General features: G+C 41.4%; 1 protein-coding gene across 14 annotated transcripts in view; it reads right to left on the bottom strand.

Moving 5' to 3' along the window:
- The window catches only part of Ryr3 (ryanodine receptor 3), a 528,284-nt gene that overhangs the window by 125,260 nt on the left and 380,663 nt on the right, over window positions 1-22,361 (bottom strand). For all 14 annotated transcript variants that reach the window (XR_007590437.1, XR_007590438.1, XR_007590440.1 and 11 more), the window contains exons 43-47: window positions 21,354-21,489; window positions 7,594-7,774; window positions 6,565-6,673; window positions 4,669-4,789; window positions 2,717-2,886 (exon numbers count right to left, since the gene is read on the bottom strand). Coding sequence is in view for 8 of the 14 variants with exons in the window: in XM_050134439.1 (XP_049990396.1) it covers window positions 2,717-2,886; window positions 4,669-4,789; window positions 6,565-6,673; window positions 7,594-7,774; window positions 21,354-21,489 (717 nt within the window). In the remaining 6 variants the exon portion in view is untranslated. The remainder of the gene's footprint in view (window positions 1-2,716; window positions 2,887-4,668; window positions 4,790-6,564; window positions 6,674-7,593; window positions 7,775-21,353; window positions 21,490-22,361) is intronic.

Below are 22,361 nucleotides of genomic sequence, written 5' to 3'. Positions count from 1 at the left end.
TTAGACACAGCTGTACTCACAGGCTATCTGGAGAGGGCACCCGTGCCCACAGATAAGCAGCGAAGACACGGGGTAAGTTAAACACGCAGGCATCCTTCAAAGGAAGGAGATGTTAAACTTGTTCCTCCTGGAATGCTGGGAATGGATGTGGTTTACAACCTGGTGATCCTTTGCTGTCTTTCTGCTCATATCTCCCAGAATTTATGTTTTACTCACCCCAGGCCTTTCCCCTTAAATCGCTTGAGCATTGCTTTTAGTGCATAAAACTCATCCTTGAGATGTCATTTGTGTTTTACAACAATCTAAGTGACTTCTATGTTTTCTTAGGGCCAGGCCAAATCCTGGCCCCTGCTGGCATTGCACTTACCTCAGTCAGCCTTCCTAGACCTTATCTTAGGTGTGGTTTCTAAGTCAACAAGAACCCATTTTAGGAAGGAAACCATATCTACATTGTAAAGAGCTTCTATGTAGACATGGCTTATGCTTCCTTGTACTCATGGGAGTGAGTTAAATATGCTATGCTTAAATACGGTAAAAATAAACAAACTTAGGTCAGACTCTCAAAGTCTTGGCCTGGCACCAGCTACCTAAACTGGACCACCCTGAGTTTCATTCTCCCCTCACCTGGATCACTTCTCTGCCAGCTGGACAGCCTACAGGGACCTCTACACACTTCTTTTTCCCATTTAAAAGAAAAAAAAAAGGATTATCCCCTATCCCCAGACACAAAGCAAACATCTAGAAATGACTGGATTCTAAATGGTCTCAGGGAAGAATTTTAAGCTTTCACTGAATTCAGTCAATGGGCATCAACTGCTATTTGAATGCCCAGGTTCCAGATGTTTGCATCCTCATTCTGTATGGAGCTCTCACTTGTTACCTTATGGGCAGGAGTCTCACAGGTTGACTTCCCGGGATAAAGGTTAATAAATGGGTGTATACTGTCCTTCAAATCCACCAGCTTTACGAAGAGAAAGTGGCTTTCTGATGCCCACTAGTTAATTTATTCGTATTCTGGGCTGTTCACAACCTGGTAAATGATACGAGGGTTGACCTCACTAACAGGAACCAGACGCTGCAGGAGAAGTACAAAAAGGAACAGGAATCTAGGGCCTTCTCCAAAGCTCTGGAATAATCCTCTTTCACTTTGTTCCTCTTTGTAAACTTAGATGGACAAGCTGAATTCGGGGATGATCCATTTAGTGACACTAAATATAGCCAAAGCGTGGCGTGACTAATGTCATTGTTGAAGACTGAAGGACTTCAGAAGAAGCCTTGAGACCCACAGAGATAAAATGTCATTATTTCCTGCAATTATCACAGCTATTATATCTGAATGAACATGTCCTACAACTTATGATTTGGGAAACTGTTTTCTTTGAAGCCTTCACATTTCTGGGTGTTCATATTAATTATCAGAAGTTCATCTTCTGGAGACATTGGCAACTACACTGGAGATCATAGCTCATCTTTCTCATTTATGTCTTTCAGGGACTGCGTGGTTCAAACGAGGAAGCGGGGCTTGCAGTCCTGCGGCTTGAAAGTTCTCAGATGAGGAACTGAACATAAAATCTCTCTCTTTATTTTTATTTATTTTTTTGGAGGGGCAGATGGTGCTTTGGCAAGCACGTGATCAAACATCAAATGCTAGAAGAGAATTTGCTATTTGAACTACAAAAAGAATTAAAGGCTTTAATCAGGAAACTTGAAGTCCACAAATTTGAAAAGTTATTTTTAAAACCTAGGGATTTATAGAAAAGCTCCAAACAAGAGTAGTGCTGGGTGGGTTATAGAGAATATATAGAAGGATCCGATGGCCCTGACTCCTTCACTGACAGACCATTCCTCATTTTCATGCCCAGTAAATGAATGGAGGTCCTGGCAGCAAATCCTTCACTGCAGAGCTCATACTTATGCCTACTGGACACCAGGTGGCGCCCTTCAGAAACCTAATTGCAAACACGCCTATAAGAAAGTTTTTTGAAATTAAGCCGATCTAGCTTGTTGCATCCTCCTCGCCCTCCCCACAAGACACAGATATGAAAGCTGGAGTTTCTTATATTAGGGTCAGACACTTCGTGACTTGATGCCTGTGTATGCTGGATTTCTTTATCCCAGCATTGATTTCCCACTGTGTCTTTGTCCTTGGCTTCCTGTACTGACCTCTGTTATACCTCTGGCTGCAGACCATCCTTCCTGCTGGCCCGTGTGTGGGATGAAATAGGCAAGAAAGGGAAGAGTATCTGTAGCCTGAAAGGCTTCCAGCCAGTCTTTTCCATAAACAATAGAATTTATTCTTTTGTCTCCTGGGAGACCGTTAGTGATTTCCGTAATTGGTTATAAGAAGGAGTTGGATAACAGAAAAATTGCTCCTGGTATTTTACAGGTAGCCAGACATGCCATGAAAACCTGCTATGATGGACATCATTGTCTGGTTCCCTTTCGCCATTTCCTCAAGAAATAGTGCCCTAAGGTTTGAGAAACTTCAATGGAAGGGACTGAAACAGAAAATTAAGGCCAAATTTACCTGCATGTAAGATTTTGGGTCAATAAATGAACGTTTTCCAGTTTTTGGTACCTCTTGTTTTTCTCACTATTAAGTGAGCCATTAAAATATGACCATCAAGTAGTCAGGAAATATGTATTCCTAAGTCCAATGTTACTCACCTAACCATGAGGGGAATTCTCTTCTACACTCTTTATTTTAGCTACTTACTGTATCTAGGGATGCAGATGCTCGTAGGTCAGGCAAAAACCCAACTTCCAGCAAGTGGAGCAGGAAGGTTTGATCTTTAATGCCATACACACGGTCCAAAAACAGCACCATGGGTGCCTTGTGGTCAGGGCAGAAGTTGGCTGCCATGTCCGGCTCGCTGACTGATCCATCTGAAAGACAGAACACATCACTTCCTGCTCCCTGTTCACACAGTTAGAAAACACAGCATAGAACTTGTCTCTCCGTAGCTTGCTGTGATAGGCAACAGGAAGGTTAGGAATAAGAACCAGATTGGAAGCAGCTTAAACTAGGATGGGAGAAGCGACTGTCAAATTTCTATGAGCTGATTACTAAACACATTTTAATTAAAAGTTTAAATTCATAATGGAGTAGATTATATTTTTAAAGGTAACCTATAGGCACAGTTCACAGGTTTCTAATTTTGCTATAAAGTATACTCATGTGGGCTGTAACTTACCGACTCAAATACAACATGATGGTGTAGTTTATGGCTTCTCTCTCCAACTCCACGTTCTGTGGCGCTACATTGGCAGCATGAAGCTACCTATAGTGGGAATATTTATCCTACAAAATAGGGAAATTTCTAGGAAATCGAGGCTTGCGTTATTGCTCTTTTGGTGGATGATGCAGGAATGTAAGGGAAAATGCTAAGAAAGTAGATGATATGATATGTCAAGTCTGTAGTCATCGCACCACAGTGCAAAAGAAGGCAAGTACTCCTTCAGTGTCTGCTCCAGGTGATACTGAGACCAAATTACCCCATCAGTTTAGACTGACTGGAGTGCAAAAACCTGGCACAAGGCTAAAGTGAGGAATCTGCAGAGAAAAATCAGCCTGCTTGACTCGGAAAATAAGGGAGTTTTTAGGGGGAAAGATGAGCAGCCTTCTCTCTCTGGTCATGCACCAAAAACTAGGAAAGACAATTTGCAAATGACCAAGAAAAGTCACAGCATTTGCGAGTGCTGAATGGGAGCAGACTTCCTAAGACATCCCAAGGGGCACAGGGCTGACGTACTGTCCATCTCAGGGCCTCCTTCTGCCAAGAAGTCTGTGTGGTCCGGTAAGAGGGACGGGACGGGCGCCATGGAGCCTCTCACCCCGCAGCACAAGGAAGATTGGGAGTGGGTGTCTAAGACTGACAGCTGTGGTGCTTTGATGAATACTATATGCGTGGGATTCAGCAAGTGTTTTGTGCTGAAAGAAAGCACCACGTCTTTGGGAAGCATGGAGTTTAACATCTATTTCCTTTTCCCGTTTTCTCTGACACACCATTACTCCACTGTGCTGTATGAAGTTATGAAAGTGACACATATTCTCGAACATTAATAAAATGCATATTCTATAACCATTTCAATATTTATTTGTCCATGAGCCCCTACTACGTAAGTATATTAAGATATCCTTTGATGGTGTTTTGTGGAATGGGAGTTTGGGAAACACTGCAACAGCCAGACTCGTGCTATCCTTTTAATGACATCACGTGCCTGATGAAATTAAGGTCATCAGACAGAGTAACTCAGAGACTCAAAATGTCTTGGGGATGATTGGTGCCAAATGCCACAAGTAGCATTGGGGGTAACTTATTCTCCTGGGCTGTGAGGTCTTTCAGACCCTTAGGGCACACTGGCAATGGAGAAGTCAGGCCACGGTAAGAGCTGTTGCCTGCTCATTTTATCACACTTCAGAAGGCTAGAGTGGTCCCTGATCCCAGAATGGTGAGGCCAGTCTGTACCTGAGTGCCAATGATTTGGCATCTCATCACAGGGAAGCAGATGCTAGAGGACTAGGTTAAGTCTACAGAAAACTCATCATCAGTAAAAGAACACGTCCCCTGGCAGCCTGCATTGTCATCTGGCAGGGAACTCTGGCAGAGTCCTGCTGCTGAGCAGGCAAGTGCTAGAAGGCAGGCTCTGACTAAGGCTGCTCCTTACCTTTGTTTAGGGAGGGCAGTTTCAGGGGGATGCTGATGATTCCAACCAGGTCTTCTGTGGGGACCAAGGAGCGCAGGATGGACCGGATTCGGATGGCTTCCCCTTTCCCTGTTTGAATGAGCTGTTAGATGGAAAGAGAGTAGATAGATAAGTCCCCACACCTGCCACACTGCACCGCCTAATCACAGCAGGAAAGTGGTCCCGACAGCAGGGGTCTGTTTCTGAGTTCTCCCCAATTGCTACTGATATGTGTGACTACAGAGAGAGAGACTTCCTCTTGATTTACTACAAGAAGGGAGACCAAGGGAATAAGCCACTGAAGGCAGCCACATTCTTTCCTGAGGCTGAAATCCTCAGCCATTAAGGTATCAACCCTCAGTGGGGAGCCCTCACAGCCATGTCGGAAGAGCTGACTGTGTTCACAGTACCAGACCTCAGAAGTGTAGCAGATGAGAAAATGACTTAGAAACTCCAGTTTCTTCTGAGCTTGAAGAATGTTGCGGGTGGGTAAGAAGAGTCTAGACACTGTCGAAGATAACTGGAGTGTTCCATTGGAGTCACCCCAAGGAGGCTAGGTTTACTCATACACAAACCAACTGGCCAAGCAGCATGCACACAAGTGTACATGTTCATCTTCCTGCAGAGGTCTCTGATGAGGTGGCAGTGGACCTTCTGCTGAGAAGTAACTCTCCAGGAGCACAGGGTCAGATTTGCCCCCAGGTGGGCTGATGCATTCTGAGACATGGGGCCCCAGAGAAAGCGAGCGGGATCCTGTCTGCCACCTCTCTTTCTGGTGGGCTATCAGCAATGATGCAGCTTTATCTCTTTCCTTCTGCAGAAGGGGTTCTGAGATGGGGTGTAGGGGTGCGCGTGTGTGCGTGCATGTGCTCATGCCTAAGTGTGTGTGTGTGTATTTATGTGTGTGAATCTGTTGGGGCACAGAGGTGGTAGGCAGAAGGGCAGGTATTTATTTCTTCCTTAGGCCAGCTCTAGTGAATCAGCTTTGGCAGGCTGTCTTTTGGAGACCATGGCAGCTATGGAACTTGCTTCCAGAAGTGTAAAAGCGATTAAGGGAACCAGAGTACTAACAAAAGGGGACTAACTCTTCTCCTCCAAGTTATAGACTCCCTGCCACTTCCCTGGCTTCCTTCTGTGTTCTTTCCTTGCTCAAAGGCACCGAAATGAAAAGACAGACTGATGAGGCAGGGCTGGTATATCACAGCAGGAACTGGTGCCCTAGTGATTCTCATCTGCTTCCCAACACCAAGATTTAGATTTCCCTTCCACAAGAAGAGCAGCTATTTCCTCTCAATTTCAGTGTGAGGCTTTACATAAAATAACGTCAAATATCTTATCAGCGGGAGTGAAAAATGGAAGGCAATGAACACTTTTTAGACCAAAACTGGAGTTCTGAGAAGATATCACATCATACAGAACCATCTTTATGTGTATGTGCCTGCAAAACTGTTTTCCTAGAGACCAAAGCCATATGCTCATCAAGCCAGTATTTCCCACACAGAGTGTCTATGTGGCACTCATGAGGCGTTTACAACGGCATGGCCAAAATCTGGCTAGCCATGTTTTGACCAAACTGAGGGACATGGAAGCCTCATTTCAAAAAACTTTTTAAACAATATGTGTAGAGGCTATATCCAGATAGTACCAAAAAGAGCACACACACACACATGCCTGCATGCACACCCACTTTCTTCCTTAGACGGTGGCCCATTCAGGCATTTGAAGTGGAAACTGCTTTGGTGTTAGCTGAAAGGAACTTGGAACAAAGTTTGTTAGTAAATGCCAGGCACAGAAGAAGAAATACACTCGGGGTTCCCCGGTGTTCTCCACTTGGGCTGCTGTTCCTCAAAGCTGCTGTCAGGAAACTCAGTCACTTACATGCATTTCAGGAGCACAGCGGCCCAGTAGATCAATAAGAGCCGAATAAAACGACATAATGGCATTGCCCATGTGCACAATCTCTTCCTCCTCCTCGTCATCCTCTGTGCTGCAGAGAAAGAGTCCACATGAGGAAGGTGTGTGAGAGGCCAGGCACTGCTTGCTAAAAACACCCTATTCAGGCTGAACAAACTTTCCCTCACCACTTCCCACCCCAGAGGCTGGTGACGTGGCTTTACTCAGTATGCCCAAAGGTCCCAAATATTTTTTCATGATAGCTTAAGGCTTCCGTGAACCTTGAAACGTGAGTTCAGGCACTATCCACCTTTCATTCCCTCTTCCTCCCTGAGTATCCAGTTGGACAAGAAGGCAGGAGTCGGGCTATGAGGTTACCAAACTATTCTACTCTGGGTCTTCGTTTTATATCATGTTATAGAAGAAAGTTGAGGCAAAGATATTTTGAGTTTTCCCTTATCGACTAAGTGATCTATCAGAACTGATGACAAAGGGGGAAAAAGCCAACTGTTTGGACAGTCAACTCTGGTGGGTTACACACATTCTGCAGACTATGGTGTATAAACTAGGTATATAAAAGGCAAAGGACCACTGGACACGATAGAGGGAAAGTGACAAGGGGATCAATAACTGTACTAACTAAACTCTGAACTCTTAAATCCTACAGCAATCTACAAGGAATCTATACACTTAAAGCGCTCTCCTGAGCAATCCTCCTGCAGCCATGCTGTAAGCAGGTGCAGTAGAAGCCAGAAAGAAGGCTTTGCTGCCTCAGTGGTTTGCCAGCTGGGCTGAAGGGTCTGAGGAAATGGAAGGAGTCACTACTGATCCCCAGGCTCTCTGGGCAGGTCCTAACAGTAATGGGCCTGACAAAGTGATCTGAAGCATTTTAACTGCCATAAAACATCTGTGCTCTTTCTACCAGGCACGCTTCCTGAGCCGACCCTAGCGATTCACTGACTGACAGTATTTGGCCGCGTACCAACTGCGCAGGCACTGGAGTAATTCACTTACACTTCTGTCTTGTAACCCTGGGAGGGGAGGTCGAGCGCAGGGTTCTCTGAGATCTTAATAGCCCCCTGCATGGCTGCCAGCAGTCCGTTTCCTCCTTCACCCCTCAGAGCCGGCCCAAAGCACTCAGGACGTCGGATGAGCAGCTTGACCACAACACTGGCGTTTTCCTCTACACTTTCACCTGAGGAAGAGAGAGAGAGGCCTGGTGTCCTTTGCACTGGAAATCATAACCTCAGAGTTATTTGTAGCCGGCGAGCTGGGAGAACAGCATTTCGCTTGCTTTGTCACCTATTAATATTATGAGGAAATATCGATGAAAGATAGGTGACCTCCAATAAAAGGCCAGGTCTACTCATTACACAGTTGACCATCATGGAATAGAATCTTGCTCTCGGGATTTTTACCTTTGAAATGACCCCCCCTATGTTGAGGCCCTCAGAGGGTACATATACCACTCAATCTGCTGTTACAAGTTCATTTACAAGCGACTTGGGGACAAGAGTCTCACATCTTGCTGAGTGCCTGCAGAGTTAACACTTGGCCTCCTTTCCTGAAAAGAGGTAAGAAGATAACTCAAGCTAGCGTGCCTCAGCCGGTCTGGGGGAAATGACACCATAGCTCTTCACTTGATGGGTTGTGTGGAGTCACACACATATCCCAGAACAATCTGGCTTGGTAGGGCAGACCTCATGATATCTGAAGTCATTGGTCAGGATGAAGAATCTGCCGGATCAACTTTTCTAATAATAGGCCTGAGGGAAGGGACGGGGCAAAGCGCTGTGTTCTCTTGGCATTTTTCTTTGGAGGAGCCAAGGATGGATTGGGCAGTGCCAAAGGAAAAGGAATCTATAGGAAAGGAGAGCTGTTTAGTCTCAGAACCAACATTTCCATCCCAAAGCAGTGTGGCAGCTTGCTTAAACAATTTATAAAACACACCTTCTTTGTTGGGTGAAATCCTAATTTGTGTTTGAGAATGTGATCCCTGGGCTAGACTCTCAGGCATTTTTTAAAACTGTGTATTACATGAAGCCTAAAGAACAATGCTTGTCTCCCAAACCATGGCATTTCCAAGTATTAAGTTTTAAGTATTTCTTGAATGAGTGGTGAATTATATAAGAGAGTGTGCACTTACGTAGGCTATGGCATTATTAATTCCTCTGAAGACATATCTCACATTGTCATAATCTAAAACAATAGGCATCTATTTCACAGTTTTCACAGGTCTGGACCTTGGGAGTTGATTAAGCTACATGGTCTCGGCTTGGGATTTACTTGAAGCTTCCGTGTCAGGATTGGTTTGGCTACAGTTATCTGGAGATGTGTCTGCAGCTGGGGGAATCAGCTTCTAAGCTGATGGCATGCTGCCTTGGTTACTTGTTGGATAGTAGACTTGACCTCAGCTCCTTACCACGTTGACCTCGTTGGAAGGCTGCTTGGGTGTTCTCATGGCAGGGCCATTGATACCCCCAGATCAAGAGAATAAGGCAGAAGCTGCAGTGTGCTCGTAGCAATCTGGTTATGCACGATCATTCTGCAGTATTTTATTCATTAGATGTGATTCACTAAACCTAGCTCATGCTTAAAGGAAGAAGATTTAGGCTCCATGTTCTAGAAGGAGGACAACCACATAATTCATAGACATATTTAAAAGCTATCTGGACAGATTAAATTTTGCTTCATAAAAATGTTTTATTTGGAATAATTAAGGCTGGAAACATAGCTCAGTGTAGAGCACTTGCCTAGCTTGGTCACAGCCCTGGCATTAATATTTAGTCACCTAAAAGTGCTACAATTAAGGCATAAGAATGGGAACACTTGTGGGATTTTAGGGATGTTTTAGAATTATGTTCATGTCATCCAGAATTTTTCATTACGCTGAATTTAAACAGCTTATCAGTTTTACAAGTTGTCAAGGAGAGTTTAGAGAACCTGAGAAGACATGTGCCGTCTAGGAGCTAGGCATAGAAGCATATGTCCATAATCCTGGGGTTAGGAGGCCGAGTCAGGAGAATCCCGTGTTCAAGGCTAGCCTGGAATACCTTTCTCAAAACATCCAACTTCTGTTCAAGTCTCACCCAAAAAGCATGACCCATGTACATACAGGCAGCGCTAATTAGGCTTCCAGGTTTAGAAAAAAGAATACTTGTAATAAGCGGGAAAAGTGGTGGTGGGATGTGGGTGGAGTTTGAGGGAGGGAGTGTGGTGGTGAGTTTGATCAAAACACATTGTGTGCATGTTTGAAATTCTCAAATGTTAAATATAAACATATATTTAAAAGAATAGCATGTCACTTCTACCTCATATTCTTGATACGTCCCAATACAGTTTACTCACAGGAGAGATAGTTCAGTAAAAGTACCAGAAAGAACAGCATGCTCAGAAACAAATACTCTTAGACATAGATGTAACATATGGTACCACTTTTAAATATTTCTGGCCTATAATTCTTAGCAGGTATCATATATACATGTCCTTTGAAACGTATGAAATATTAAGAGTCAAAATTGGGGAAAAAACCCAGCCTTATTAATGAAGCAGACTTAAAGGCGACACTCTGATGCTTTCAGCTCACACTGGAGATGCTTGTGGGTCAGCACATTTTCTAATCAGCATGCTGAGTTCAGCTCAGCACATCCCACAGAGTTTATGGGACAGAGAAACAGCAGAAGCAGAAGTTGAGAAATCAGAGTTGTATATTGGGATTGCATCTAAAGTTCATTTGCCCAATTAGCCCCCTTTTAATCCAAATCTCACATCTTCAGAACTTAGCTAATTAGGTTGACTCTGAGAACTGACCCAGGAAGCCATTCCATGATCATTTTAAGTTGGACATATGCGGGGGATGCAGATGTACTCTATTAGAGGAGGAAACCAGAATCCAACCACTGTGGCTGATTAGACAGGGGACTGAGGAGAATTAGTAAAGACTGTTGAAATAAGAAGCGGCGGGGCTGCGTCCCCAACACCCCGGCCGCTTGCTAGCTCATGCCCGAAATAACAACACACAAACTGTATTCATTTAAGAACTGCTTGGCCCATGAACTCTAGCCCTTACAGGCTAATTCTCGCACCTGGACTAGCCCATTTCTAGTAATGTGTGTAAGCACCCCAAGGTGCACTTACCGGGAAGATTCTAGCCTCCGTCCATCCTGGGTTTGAGCTTCATGCGTCTGCCTCAGAGAGCAGAGCTGTAGGGTCTACCTGGGAGAGCTGAGCATGGCGTCTCTGCTCCAGAGAGCAGAGCTGTCAGGTCTCTCCGGGAGCAGAGCAGAGTCTGACCTCACTTCCTCTTCTGCCCAGCATCCTATTCTGTTTATTCCACCCACCTATGTTCTAAGCTATGAGGCCAAGCAGTTGGTTTATTATAATTAACCAATTACCTTCCTCCATCAAAAGACTTCATGGAGTAGTGGGGACAGAAGAGTGGGAACACTTCCTGGTTGCCTGTAGTTCAGTGAGCCCAACTGCCAACCAAGCGTACTCTGGTGAGGCCAAATGTTGAGCTTCCTGGCAGTTTTCAAAGGCGGGAAAACATTTTGAGGTAAATTGCTTTTGCCCAAGGGCATACCACAATATTTTTTTCTTGAGTTCCAAAATAAGAAATGAGCTTAGCAACAGTGTGGATGCCTGCAGTGCCTTCCTTCAAAGGCTCTCAGTTGGTAATGCTGCGACTTTCTTTCCAATATGTCAGAGCAGTGGGATAGGAATAGAAATGATTCACACTGGTAAAGGTATCAGACTCCAGGGACAATTAATAGAAGCTCACTATTGCATCTTCAATATGTCACCTTCTCTCATGCCCTGTGTTCTAACTACAGTTCTGTTATGTAGTTCGTTTGCCCGGCATGCTTTCTTTAGAACTCCATCCTCTTGTCATAAACCCTTGACTTAACTCCATGGAATTCTTCAAGAGTCGCTTAAAGCACAAGAGCTCCAGAAATCTGGTCCTCTCAAACACTAAACCCTTCCTTGTGTCTGCTTTCTCACTAAACTGCACGTTTTGTAAGGACATAGTACTGAGTCTGAATTATGTAACCTATATGTTCAGGGTTTTGCTAATGTTTGACACATTGTGGAGGCCCCAAAATGTGAGCCTATCCCACCTTGTCTGAAGGTTAGAGAGTTTGGTTTATTTTGCTTGCTCAAAGTTGTTGACAACAGGTATACACCCTGACCTAGGATGTGGTTACTTGGTGTTTTGGACATTAAGATGGCCCATAGAAGTTGTTCCACTATTTTTCTTTCTTTTGAAACAAAAGGTTTGACCTAGGGAGTGACTGCCTGCAGAATACTTGGTCTATGGTGTTTTTGCTGCTCCAAGCATCAAATACTTTTCTCAAGAATTAATGGCTTAATGTCTCAAGTACTGGGGCAAGTAACTGTTCTGATTGTCCTTTGTATCATGTGAAGGCAGTCTTTTGTCTTCTTCCCCTCTTTTGTATTGAGGTATAGAATGTATGGAAAAATAAATGCAGGTGAAATCAGAACTCAGAATTCAGCATTCAGTATTCACAGAATTGCCCGCCTGTTACTATTCTATGTCTCTGTGTTTATTTCTTATCTCTGTTCCTCCTACCTAACTTTTCTAATTCTCATGCCTCTATACTGGAACGTATGAACCTGCCATGGCTAGGGTTATGGCAGGAGTCACCCCAAAAAAGGTGACTCCTGACAACACATAATAAATAATCAAAATGGATATTATTTATTTATTTTCCAGTTCTGAGACTTGAACCCGGGGCCTATACATGTTAGTCAAGTATTCCTAAGCTACACCCTCACTTACAAAAGAGTTCTTGACTAAATGAATAAGCTTCCTCCTGGTCCAAGAGGGAGGTGTTAGGGATCTGCCTGTAGACTACTATGATAGGACCAGAGCAAGCCAGAGAGTCTTAGCAAATTTTCTCATTAATTCAAACTATTGCTGAACCTATTACCTTCTAGCCATTGATCTAGGAACAATGGACGAGTATTAAATCAGACAGTACAGCCTGGATCCCAGAATGAGACAGAACTATCCTACCAGACCCATAGACTGGCACGAGCACTTCCCAATTGTCTTATAGATACATAATAAATAAATGTTTATTATCTCATGACAATAAATATAAATTTACCTATAGTCAGATATAGGAGAGTAGATGTCTTAGTTAGGGCTCTTATTGCTGTGACAAAGCACCATGGCCAAAAATCAAGTTGAGGGAGGAAAGTACTTATTTGGCTTTCACTTCCATATCACTGTTCATCATTGAAGAAAAGCCAGGAAAGGAACTCCAACAGGGCAGAAATCTGGAGGTAGGAGCTGATGAAGACATCATGGAGGGGAGCTGCTTACCGGCTTGCTTTTCATGGCTTGACCAGCCTGATCTCTTACAGAGCCCAGAATCACCAGCCCAGGGATGGTACAACTCACAATGTGCTGGGTCCTTTCAGATAACTTTAGCTTGTGCCTAGTTGATATAAAACTATCTAGCAAGTAGAACTCTAGAATTTGGATCTAATTCTGATGAAGTAGCCTGGGCAGCAGAAGAAAACATCCTGGAAGAGGATGAAAGAGGAGAAAAAAACTCATGGACTTTAGAAACGTTTTAGACATGGAATCAACAGAATTCAATGATAGGTGATGTAGAGGAGGGAAAATGCAGCCGTCTGGTTTGTGTGTCTGAAAAATGGGTGATTGAAGTTAGGAGATGGGAAATTCTTGGGGAAAGAGTGGATTTGGGGTTATAATTATAGATGCAACCTTTAGATTTAGGGCACTAAAGTCTAAGTGCCTCTTAGTCTGTAGTGGATATATAAAGTGGGAAAGTATAAGTGTGACTTAGGGAAGAGAACAAAGAAGAACAACAGGACATATGTGGATCTTACAGTTAAGGGACAAACGAGGTCCTGCAGGGTGGACTATCCTTCTACTAGCGCAGTGGAAACCTGAGGATTAGAATGTAATCATCCAAAAATGTCAATTATGTGTTTATAGTTTGGGTTCACATGTTGTTAAAAATGTGACATAAAATGAAAAGGAAACCTCGAGTCAGAATTGATGAGCATATTAATAGAATATATAGCATCTATTCAATATGAAAGTCAATTTGTGATGAGTGCCAGACATATGATACTTTGCATGAAGAATTTTGGTGAAGCATGGATTTTAGATAAGATTTAAAATACCATTTTAGCTGAGATTAATAGTTTTATTTAGATCTCAAGCTTCATTCACTATTGTTACTATTGAAATGACTGATAACAGGACATTCTGAACATGTGGGTTAGTTGCCAAGATATTCGGCACAGCAGGCTCCTTGAAGGATAATGGCTGGACAATGAACTTAATGTGGAAGAAGCAAGGTCAAAAATCTTTTATCCTGGTTTTTAAATATGAAATGTTTTCTATGGGATCATGTGTGGAAGCCCAGGTACTTAGTTGGCAGAGCTATTTTGTTTCTAGAAACTTTAGAAGCTGAGGTCTAGCTAAAGAAAGTAGGTCTCTGAGGTCTGCCTCAGTTCTTTCGGGGTTACTTTGTTCTTGTCTCCTTTTTGATTTCTCTCTGTTTCTGTCCCTCAGGAGCTGTAGAAGCCATATAAAGATGGGAAATACACATCCTGTATGGTGGTGTTCTGACTTTGAAGTTTTTGAATGCTGATGAGTGAAAGGTAGCTGTGGAAAGATGTGGGATTGTAAAAGGGACTGCTGAGTTAAACCAGCCTAGATACTTTAGGGATGCCTTAACTTTGAAAATGGATTTCAGAAAGCGTATTGCATTGGGACAGAGGTTATACTTTTGTTTCCGCAGGAAACGAAAGACTGTGCATTCTTTTAAGGTTAATAGAAATCATGTTTGATTGGGGGAAACCTCCTAAAAATCTTGGCTACAGACATAAAGAAATAAACCAGAAAAAACTATAAAACAGGTAATACATATACTGATCTCTTTGTCTGGGACAGTTCTGAGACTGGATAACAAATGTTACAACTAGTTTTCCTAGGACTTGACCATTGTCTCAATTTTCTCAGGATCTGTTGGGGTTGCTGTTGCCCTCAGACAACAGGAAGCCAACTAGAGAACACAATGCCCACATTCCCAAGATGTGGGGTGCATGGTTTTTGGTCATTCAGTGGATTATGGATATTTGCCGTCTTTTTTTGGGGGGGGGGGATATAGAAATATAGCATGAAAAGACAACTATTTAACTGCAAATATTTTACATTGGTATGGGTTTTGATATATTAATAAAAATTTAAAGTTATTTTTGTTATATTGTATGTATGTTTCTACTCTTATTTAAGCGATTTTTGTATAGTGATACAGATTCTAAGTTATTTTTGTTATAACACTTTATATATTTCCCTATTCTTGTTTAAGGGATTTTTGTATATTGATACAAATTTAAAGTTATTTTTTATTATAACATACTGTATATATGCCTCTACTCTTGTTTAAGGGATTTTGTATATTGATACATATTTAAGGTTATTTTTGTTACAATATACTGTATATATGTTTATAATCTTGTTTAATGTAGTGTTCCTATACATTCATTTAAAAATGTAAGATAAAGTTTTAGTCCTTGAAAGTTATTATTATGAACCATTTAAGATAATTAAGAAACTCAGGTTAGAAGTTAGTCATCTATAAAAATTAAAGTTGTGGTTATGTTAGTTATATTTTTAAGATCATACAGAGATATATTTTAGGTAAATAAATGGTCTTCAAAGACCTAAAGAATATAGTATTTAAAATGTTTTGTTAACATAGGGCTTTCATGACAGTGAGATATGTCTGCTCCTGGCAAAGACAATATACTTAATAAAAGGATGATGGGCATCAAAGAAATTCCATATGGAGCGTGCTTTCAATGTGGTAAAGCTAGCCATTTGGGCAAGACATTGTCCTTGCCTCAACTTCTCACAGTATACTGTCCAAACTAAATATGCAGGACACAAAGGAAAGTGATTGCCAAACTTAGACAAGACAGGGTGAGAGAGTCTTTTAAAATTACTGCTATATATAAAAGTCTGTCAGATATTCTAGGCCTGTAGATCTGTAGATGGGTGACCAAATGTTGCAGAGGAACCTTGGGTAACTGTCTAGGCAGTCAAATGTCTGTATCATTTTTTTTTTTAGTTTTGGAAGTAGCTTTTGCTGTACTTCCTGTTTACTCAGGTACTACCCTTCTGGGGTCTATGATGAAGCCGAAGGCCAGATAGTTATAGTTTTCTTAGTTATGATAGAAAGTAAATTAGGCACAAAATGTTTTGGACTTGCCAAGGTAGAATAAATAATGGAGTATTTTCTCTGAATTTGCCAAATAAAAATGGACTGGATATTGTAAATGAAATTCTTACTTGATAATTATTCTAATTGTACACAGTTTTACTATATTAAAGTTAAAACCTTTCATTTTTATTTAGATAAAACGTGGAAATGTTGTGAAATAGAATATTTGTTTAACTATGTAAAGATATGTTACATTTGTTTGTATTGCAAAGTAATTGTTTAACTATGTAATGATGTGTTGTATTTGTCTATGCTGCATTTGTTTGGCTATGTAAAGATGTGTTGCTGTTTTACCTTGCCTGCTTAAGGCACCTGATTGGTCTAATAAGAAGCCGAATGGCCAATAGCTAGGCAGAGGAGGAATAGGTGGGACTGGTGGACAGAGAGAACAGGGGAGCCAGCAGTCGGACATTAAGGAAGTAGGAAAGCAGGTTGGACAGCACATAGTTAGGGTGTGTGAACCTCAAGGAAGCACATAGGTTAATAGAAATGCATTAATTTTATTTATAAAAGCTAGCTAGAAACAAGCCTAAGCTAAGGCCAAGCATTCATAGTTAATAAGTCTCTTTGTTGTGATTTGGGGGCTGGCAGTCTAAGGAAGCCTCCTACATCTTTTCAATTACATTGTAAATTTCAGAACAAAAGTCATCTATTATATATTTTTGTTATGACCTTCCCTGGTGTTTAATACTAGTCATAAGAAAAGTTAGTAGAGCCTTCCTGACTCCATGAATGCATAGACAGAAATGAACAAGTTGGGTCTCAAACACCTACTTCTTGTATGACCTTTAAAGCTGAGACACCATTTCGTACTCTTGACCTTAGTAGGTGTATGTGTCCTAGGAATATCCAGGGTCTAATATGACCTCTCTATATGACTCTTAAGTGGGACACAATATAATTAAATTATCTCAAAAAATAAGAGACTGAACAAGATACAACTCTTTCTTTCTCCAAGATGTTATTCAATACCGTCTTCTTCTCTAGGTATTCCTACATTGATTCTATCAAATTCCACAAACACCATCTTTCTTGGGATGGCAATTAAGTGCCACTACATGGGTAGGGGTGGTGGGTTACAGAACCTTTAACAGTGATCCCAGACATCTTCCTAACAATTCTAATTGGATTTGCTCTGTTTTTTGTTTTGAGTAGAAAGATACACAACTTCTAGAATGCATCTCATTACTTCGTATAGCTCATCACATGGTCTTCACCTATCACCTGGCAGATGTGTGTTATGGCTGTTAATGCTGTATCAACCTGGGACAGCAGCTGGCAAGCACTGGGAAATAACTGTATTTCTCCAAGCATGTTTATAATAAAGAGGTGGATGAAACATAACAACAACAATGACAAAAGTACAGAATTTCTCCCTTCTTGAGGACTGGAGTGAAATCTTTTCCTTCTTAGTAACTATATTAGGAGGTGATTGATCCCAGACAACCAGTCACACCATGTGTCTGGCTACATAGTTTTTCATTTGTAGGTACATAGAGGCTTCATTACTCTCAGAATTGAACACAACCGAAGATTTTAAAGCAAGGTTATCAAAATTCATTAAAGAAAATTATCTCCTTTAAAAAATCCGTAAGGCACCTGGCAGTAGGACCAGGATTTATCCCTGGTGCATGAGCTAGCTTATTGGAGTCCATTCCCTATGGTGGGATGTCATGCCCAGCCCTAATGTAGTGGGGAGTGGCTTGGTCCTACCCAAACTTAATGTGCCAGACTTTGTTGACATCCCATGGGAGCCCTTACCCATTGGGAGGAGTGGATGGGGTTTGGGCTGCTGGTGGTAAATAGTGGGGGGGGGAGGGGAAATGTGGGGCAGAACTGTGGATGGAATGTAAAATAAAATTAAATAAATTAGAGTTGGTCAATGGTGACACATACCTTTAATCCCAGCACTCAGGAGGCAGATGCAGGCGGATCTCTGTGAGTTTGAGGCCAGCCTGGTCTACAGAGTGAATTCCAGGACAGACTCCAAAGCCACAGAGAAACCCTGTCTTGAAAACAACAGCAATAACAACAGAAGCAGCAGCAACAACAACAAAATGAAAAAGATAAAAAATGAAATCTTATTTAGAAAGGTCATATAAAACATTAAGATATGCTGATAAACAAGTGGATGCATCTAGAAAACGTCATATTGAGTGAGGTAACTCAGACTCAGAAAGACAAATGTCATATGTACTCACACAGAAGTGGCTTTTAGACATAAAGCAAAGAAAACAAACCTACAGTTCACAATCCCAGAGAACCTAGACAATAATGAGGACCCTAAGAGAGACATCTATAGATCTAATCTACATGGGAAGTAAAAAAAGACAAGATCTCCTGAGTAAATTGGAAGCATGGGGACCATGGGAGAGGACTGAAGGGGAGGGGAGAGAAAAGGAAGGGAGCAGAAAAAAATGTATAGCTCAATAAAATCAATGAAAAGATATGCTATTAAAATAATATTAGAGTTTTTTAATTGTATTATTTTGATATCTAAAAGCTTTTTGCTTTGGCTTTAAAAATGTTCTTAACAGCATAGTTAAACATATAATTCTTTTCCTTCTTCCTTCCCTTTCTTTCTTCCTTGTTCCTTCAGCCCAAGAGACTTACTGTGTCACTCAGAGTAGCCTCACACCTGGAAACCTCCTGCCTCAGCATCCTGAGTACTAGAATTATGCCACACTTGGTTATGCCATAATTGTTGACAAACCTAAAGGGGAAAATTCAATTTCTCTTGGATTATCAGGGAGTTAAACTATTTGCATTGATATTCTCTTTTTATGTCCTTCTATTGATGCAACCTTGGGGTACTCTGTTGAATAGATGCCCTGAAAGTAGCCACAGATCCTTTTTAAACCATCTTCAGATATTAAGGATTTACATAGTGTTTTTAAGTCTCAAAAATCTACTACATGACAGCTACAAGTGTTCTGCAGATACTTTCCATTTCTATCTGTTGTCTGATTGATCTCTTATCCTAATAGTTAAATTATGGGCATCTCTGAGTATCACATACAGTAAAATCGGTATTATTTGACTTAACATATATTTACTGTGATCTATGCTAAGCCATTTTCATCTTCTTTTATCCTGATTTCTTTCCTCTTTACCTTCAAATCCCTCCGCTAAGAATTTCAGCTTAGTACTTTGGCTTTGAACACACTCACATTCATCATCATCATTACCATCATCACCACCACCACAGCCAGCAATTCTTTCTCTGTAATCTCTATCTGCTACAGCGTAAATCTCCAATGTATTTACTCCCATCCATCCCCATCCTTACCGTTATAACTCATTCCAACCTGAATACAGAACTTGTCAGTAGTACCTGTTACTCTGTCTCCTGTTAAGACAGTTTCCTGGTTCTCTATACAAAAGATTGATACTAACATTTCAGCTTGGCATTTACGCTCTCCCCGTTACAACCATCCACCTACCTTTCAAACCTCATCTACTATTGTCATTCACATAGTCACCCTAGAGACTGACAGATCACTGTTCGCTGAGAACAGTGTTCTTTAGCCTCTAGGCCATGTACCTGCCACTCTCTGACAGGATAACCTCTCCTGCATCTGTTTTTAGGAACCTGACATTTTAGGTACATCTCTAACATGGCCTTTTTCACAGCATCTTCTCTGATCATCTCAAAGAAATGAATTTATCCTCTCAAAGCTTTAGAGTACTCCTTTCTTGCCTTATCCATTTATTTATTTTTAAAATAGTGATTTTCATGTACATATACTCTCATGTAAAACACAATAAATTCTCTTAAAGCAGAAACTGGTGTACGTTGCCCAAAACAAATACAGTATTTGTATTCTAGGATACCATAAATGCTAAAGCTCATAGAGGTAGCCAATTTACTAGAACTTGTTGCATTATGAAAATGTACTAAAGAGATTATGTTAAGAAGATATAAATAGCACTAAGGTAAGAGGAACAGATCACACATTTGGGTCCAGACTTTAGTTCATTATAGTTGTATCTAATCAGCAAGTTAAGTGTGGGAATTCAGGTAATCTACATAGGCTCATAGCCAGCGGATACTTTCAAACTGACGGTTACACTAAATGATTTATAAAATTCTTGATCTTGACTATGAAGGAGGATAGGATGAAAAAATTCAACCTACTTGCATCCAGTTTATCTATTATGCAACCTATGTACATAAAAATAATTTTAAAAAGATTTTATATATATATGTGTGTGTGTGTGTGTGCACGTGTGTGAATGCTCACACACATGCAGAAACATACATGTGGATCCCCCCTTGGGGGCTGCAAGAGGATGTCGAATCCACTGGAGCTAGAGTTAAAGGTGATCAACAAGCTGCCTGATGTGATGGGAATTGAACCTATAGTCCCCTACAAGAACAGTATGTACTCTTTATGGCTGAGGATTCCCTCTAGTCCTTGACTTAGAATAATTAGTTATTTATTTTTATGTGCATAAATGTTTGGTCTGCATGTATGACTCTGTACTGCATGCATGCCTGGTGTCCATAGAGGTCAGAAAAAGAAACTGGATATCCCAGGACTGGAGCTGCTATGTGGGTTCTGAGAACCCAATCCTAGTTCTCTGAAAGACCAGCCAGTGCCCTTAACCACAGAGCCATCTCTTCCATCACAGACCTTGAATTCTTAACATTTGCCTTTCCCCATTCCCTCCACCCCCTTTCTCCTTTTTTCCCCTCCATCTTTCTTCTCTTCTGATATACTAGATTTGTGTTAATTCTGGAATATGATTTTTGAACCAGAAGTGGAACAGATTATTCGAGGCTATACCAAAACTGGTCTTGAGAGAAGAAACAGTTTGGAGAGATTAAGAAGAGGCTTTGGTGGAGAAGCGTGGGATCTAGTTGCTAGAGCAGAGAAATGTAAGTGTAGTGCAAATACAAGGTGAATGGGTGCTGTAACAAAACCTCGGTAGACAACATACTTTTCAAGAAAGCAGTCCACTTGTCTTACACAATGTCTATTCATTATTTTGGTGTTATGAAAGCATTTTAGGAGAATGGGAATTCCTTACAAACAGACAATGGCTGTACTGAGAGTAATAATATTTAAGGTTGTTATGGCAATTGCACATTGGGGATTGAGTTACCTTTAATAGCTATCCACTCATTTTTGTACTTTTGATCTACTTATGCATCCATTCATCGTCTCACCCACTCACAGACTAGTCTAAAGTCCCGGAGGTGCATACTCATCAACTCTGTGAAACAGATGAGGTGATGGGAGAAGAGGCACAGAGAGGAGGCAAGTCTAAGTCCAAGCAGGGCAGTCCTCGTTGGATCTGTCACTGCATTCTCTAGATGCTTTTCTGGCCCGCTTCTTCTCGGGAGCTCTCTTGCCAGCTGCCAATCATCTACATAGTCTATTACACTGACTGACACAAAGCAATGGCATGATGCCCTTTTTTGTATAAAGCCATAGTTAATAATTATTCTATCCTGAGCATGGAGCACATGGGACTCACTGTTCACGAAGACGGCAAACCTCAGGAAGGACAGGTAACGTTCCCCTTCAATGGGGTTCCAGCCAACGTCCGGGTATCCTTTGGCCAGAAGCATGGGGCAGCTCTGAAGGCCACAACCTGCCAAGTAGGTTACCACCTGCCAAGAACAGTACAAAAGTGATGAATATCTATGTATATTCAGTAGGATGACTACTGTGTTAAAAATTACAAATAAACAGAAAATAAAAAGAAAACAAGTTTCAATAAAGGAAACTTGGATCTGCTTAGCAAGCCCTGGTGAAAAGAATGGAAATGAGCCACCATGGCAAACAGGAGTGCTGTTTTTTAAAAAATAATAAAATATCGGATTACCATATGATCCAGAAATTTCACTCCTGGCTCTATACACAACAATTACAAATAAGATCTTGACAGATCTACAATCCAAATTCACAGCAGCACTGTCCCTAACTGCTAAAAATATAAAAGAAACCTAAATATCTCTCAATGGGCAATTGGGTAAGAAAAATATGGCATATGCAGATAATACATTGTAATCAGCCTTAGAGAGGAGGGACTTCTCATAGGCTAGGCCCGCATATTGGACGATCCTTGAAGATACATTAAGTGAAATAAGTCAGTCATGCAAAGAAAATACTGTGTGACTTTAACTCAGGAAAAACCACAGCAGTCAAAACCATATGGGCAGAAAGAAAACTGGCAGTTGCCCGGGGCTGCAGGGAGGAGGGAGTTGCTGGCAAATGGGCAGAGTTTGTTTGATGAAATGGAAGGAGTGATGAGATGAATGTGGTTCTGGGCGCGTAGCATTATAAAAGGCCTCAGTGACTCTGAACTGCACACTTGAAAATGGCGAGGGGAGTAAATTATGCATTTTGTCACAATGAAAATAGAAAACCCCATGCATTCAAGGCCAAGCTCATGTTAAAATCCCCCTTGAATGAGCCGTGAGAGCTGCATTTCTAGGAACTGGATGATTCTGATTTCTAGAAACTAGAGAGAGCCTGGATA

Source organism: Alexandromys fortis, unplaced genomic scaffold (assembly GCF_014885135.2).
Source record: "Alexandromys fortis isolate MF-2015 unplaced genomic scaffold, M_Fortis_MF-2015_v1.1 scaffold_6, whole genome shotgun sequence".
Lineage (NCBI taxonomy): Eukaryota > Metazoa > Chordata > Mammalia > Rodentia > Cricetidae > Alexandromys > Alexandromys fortis.
Note: the sequence above shows the minus strand (reverse complement) of the source record. Positions and strands in the feature narration are given on the sequence as shown.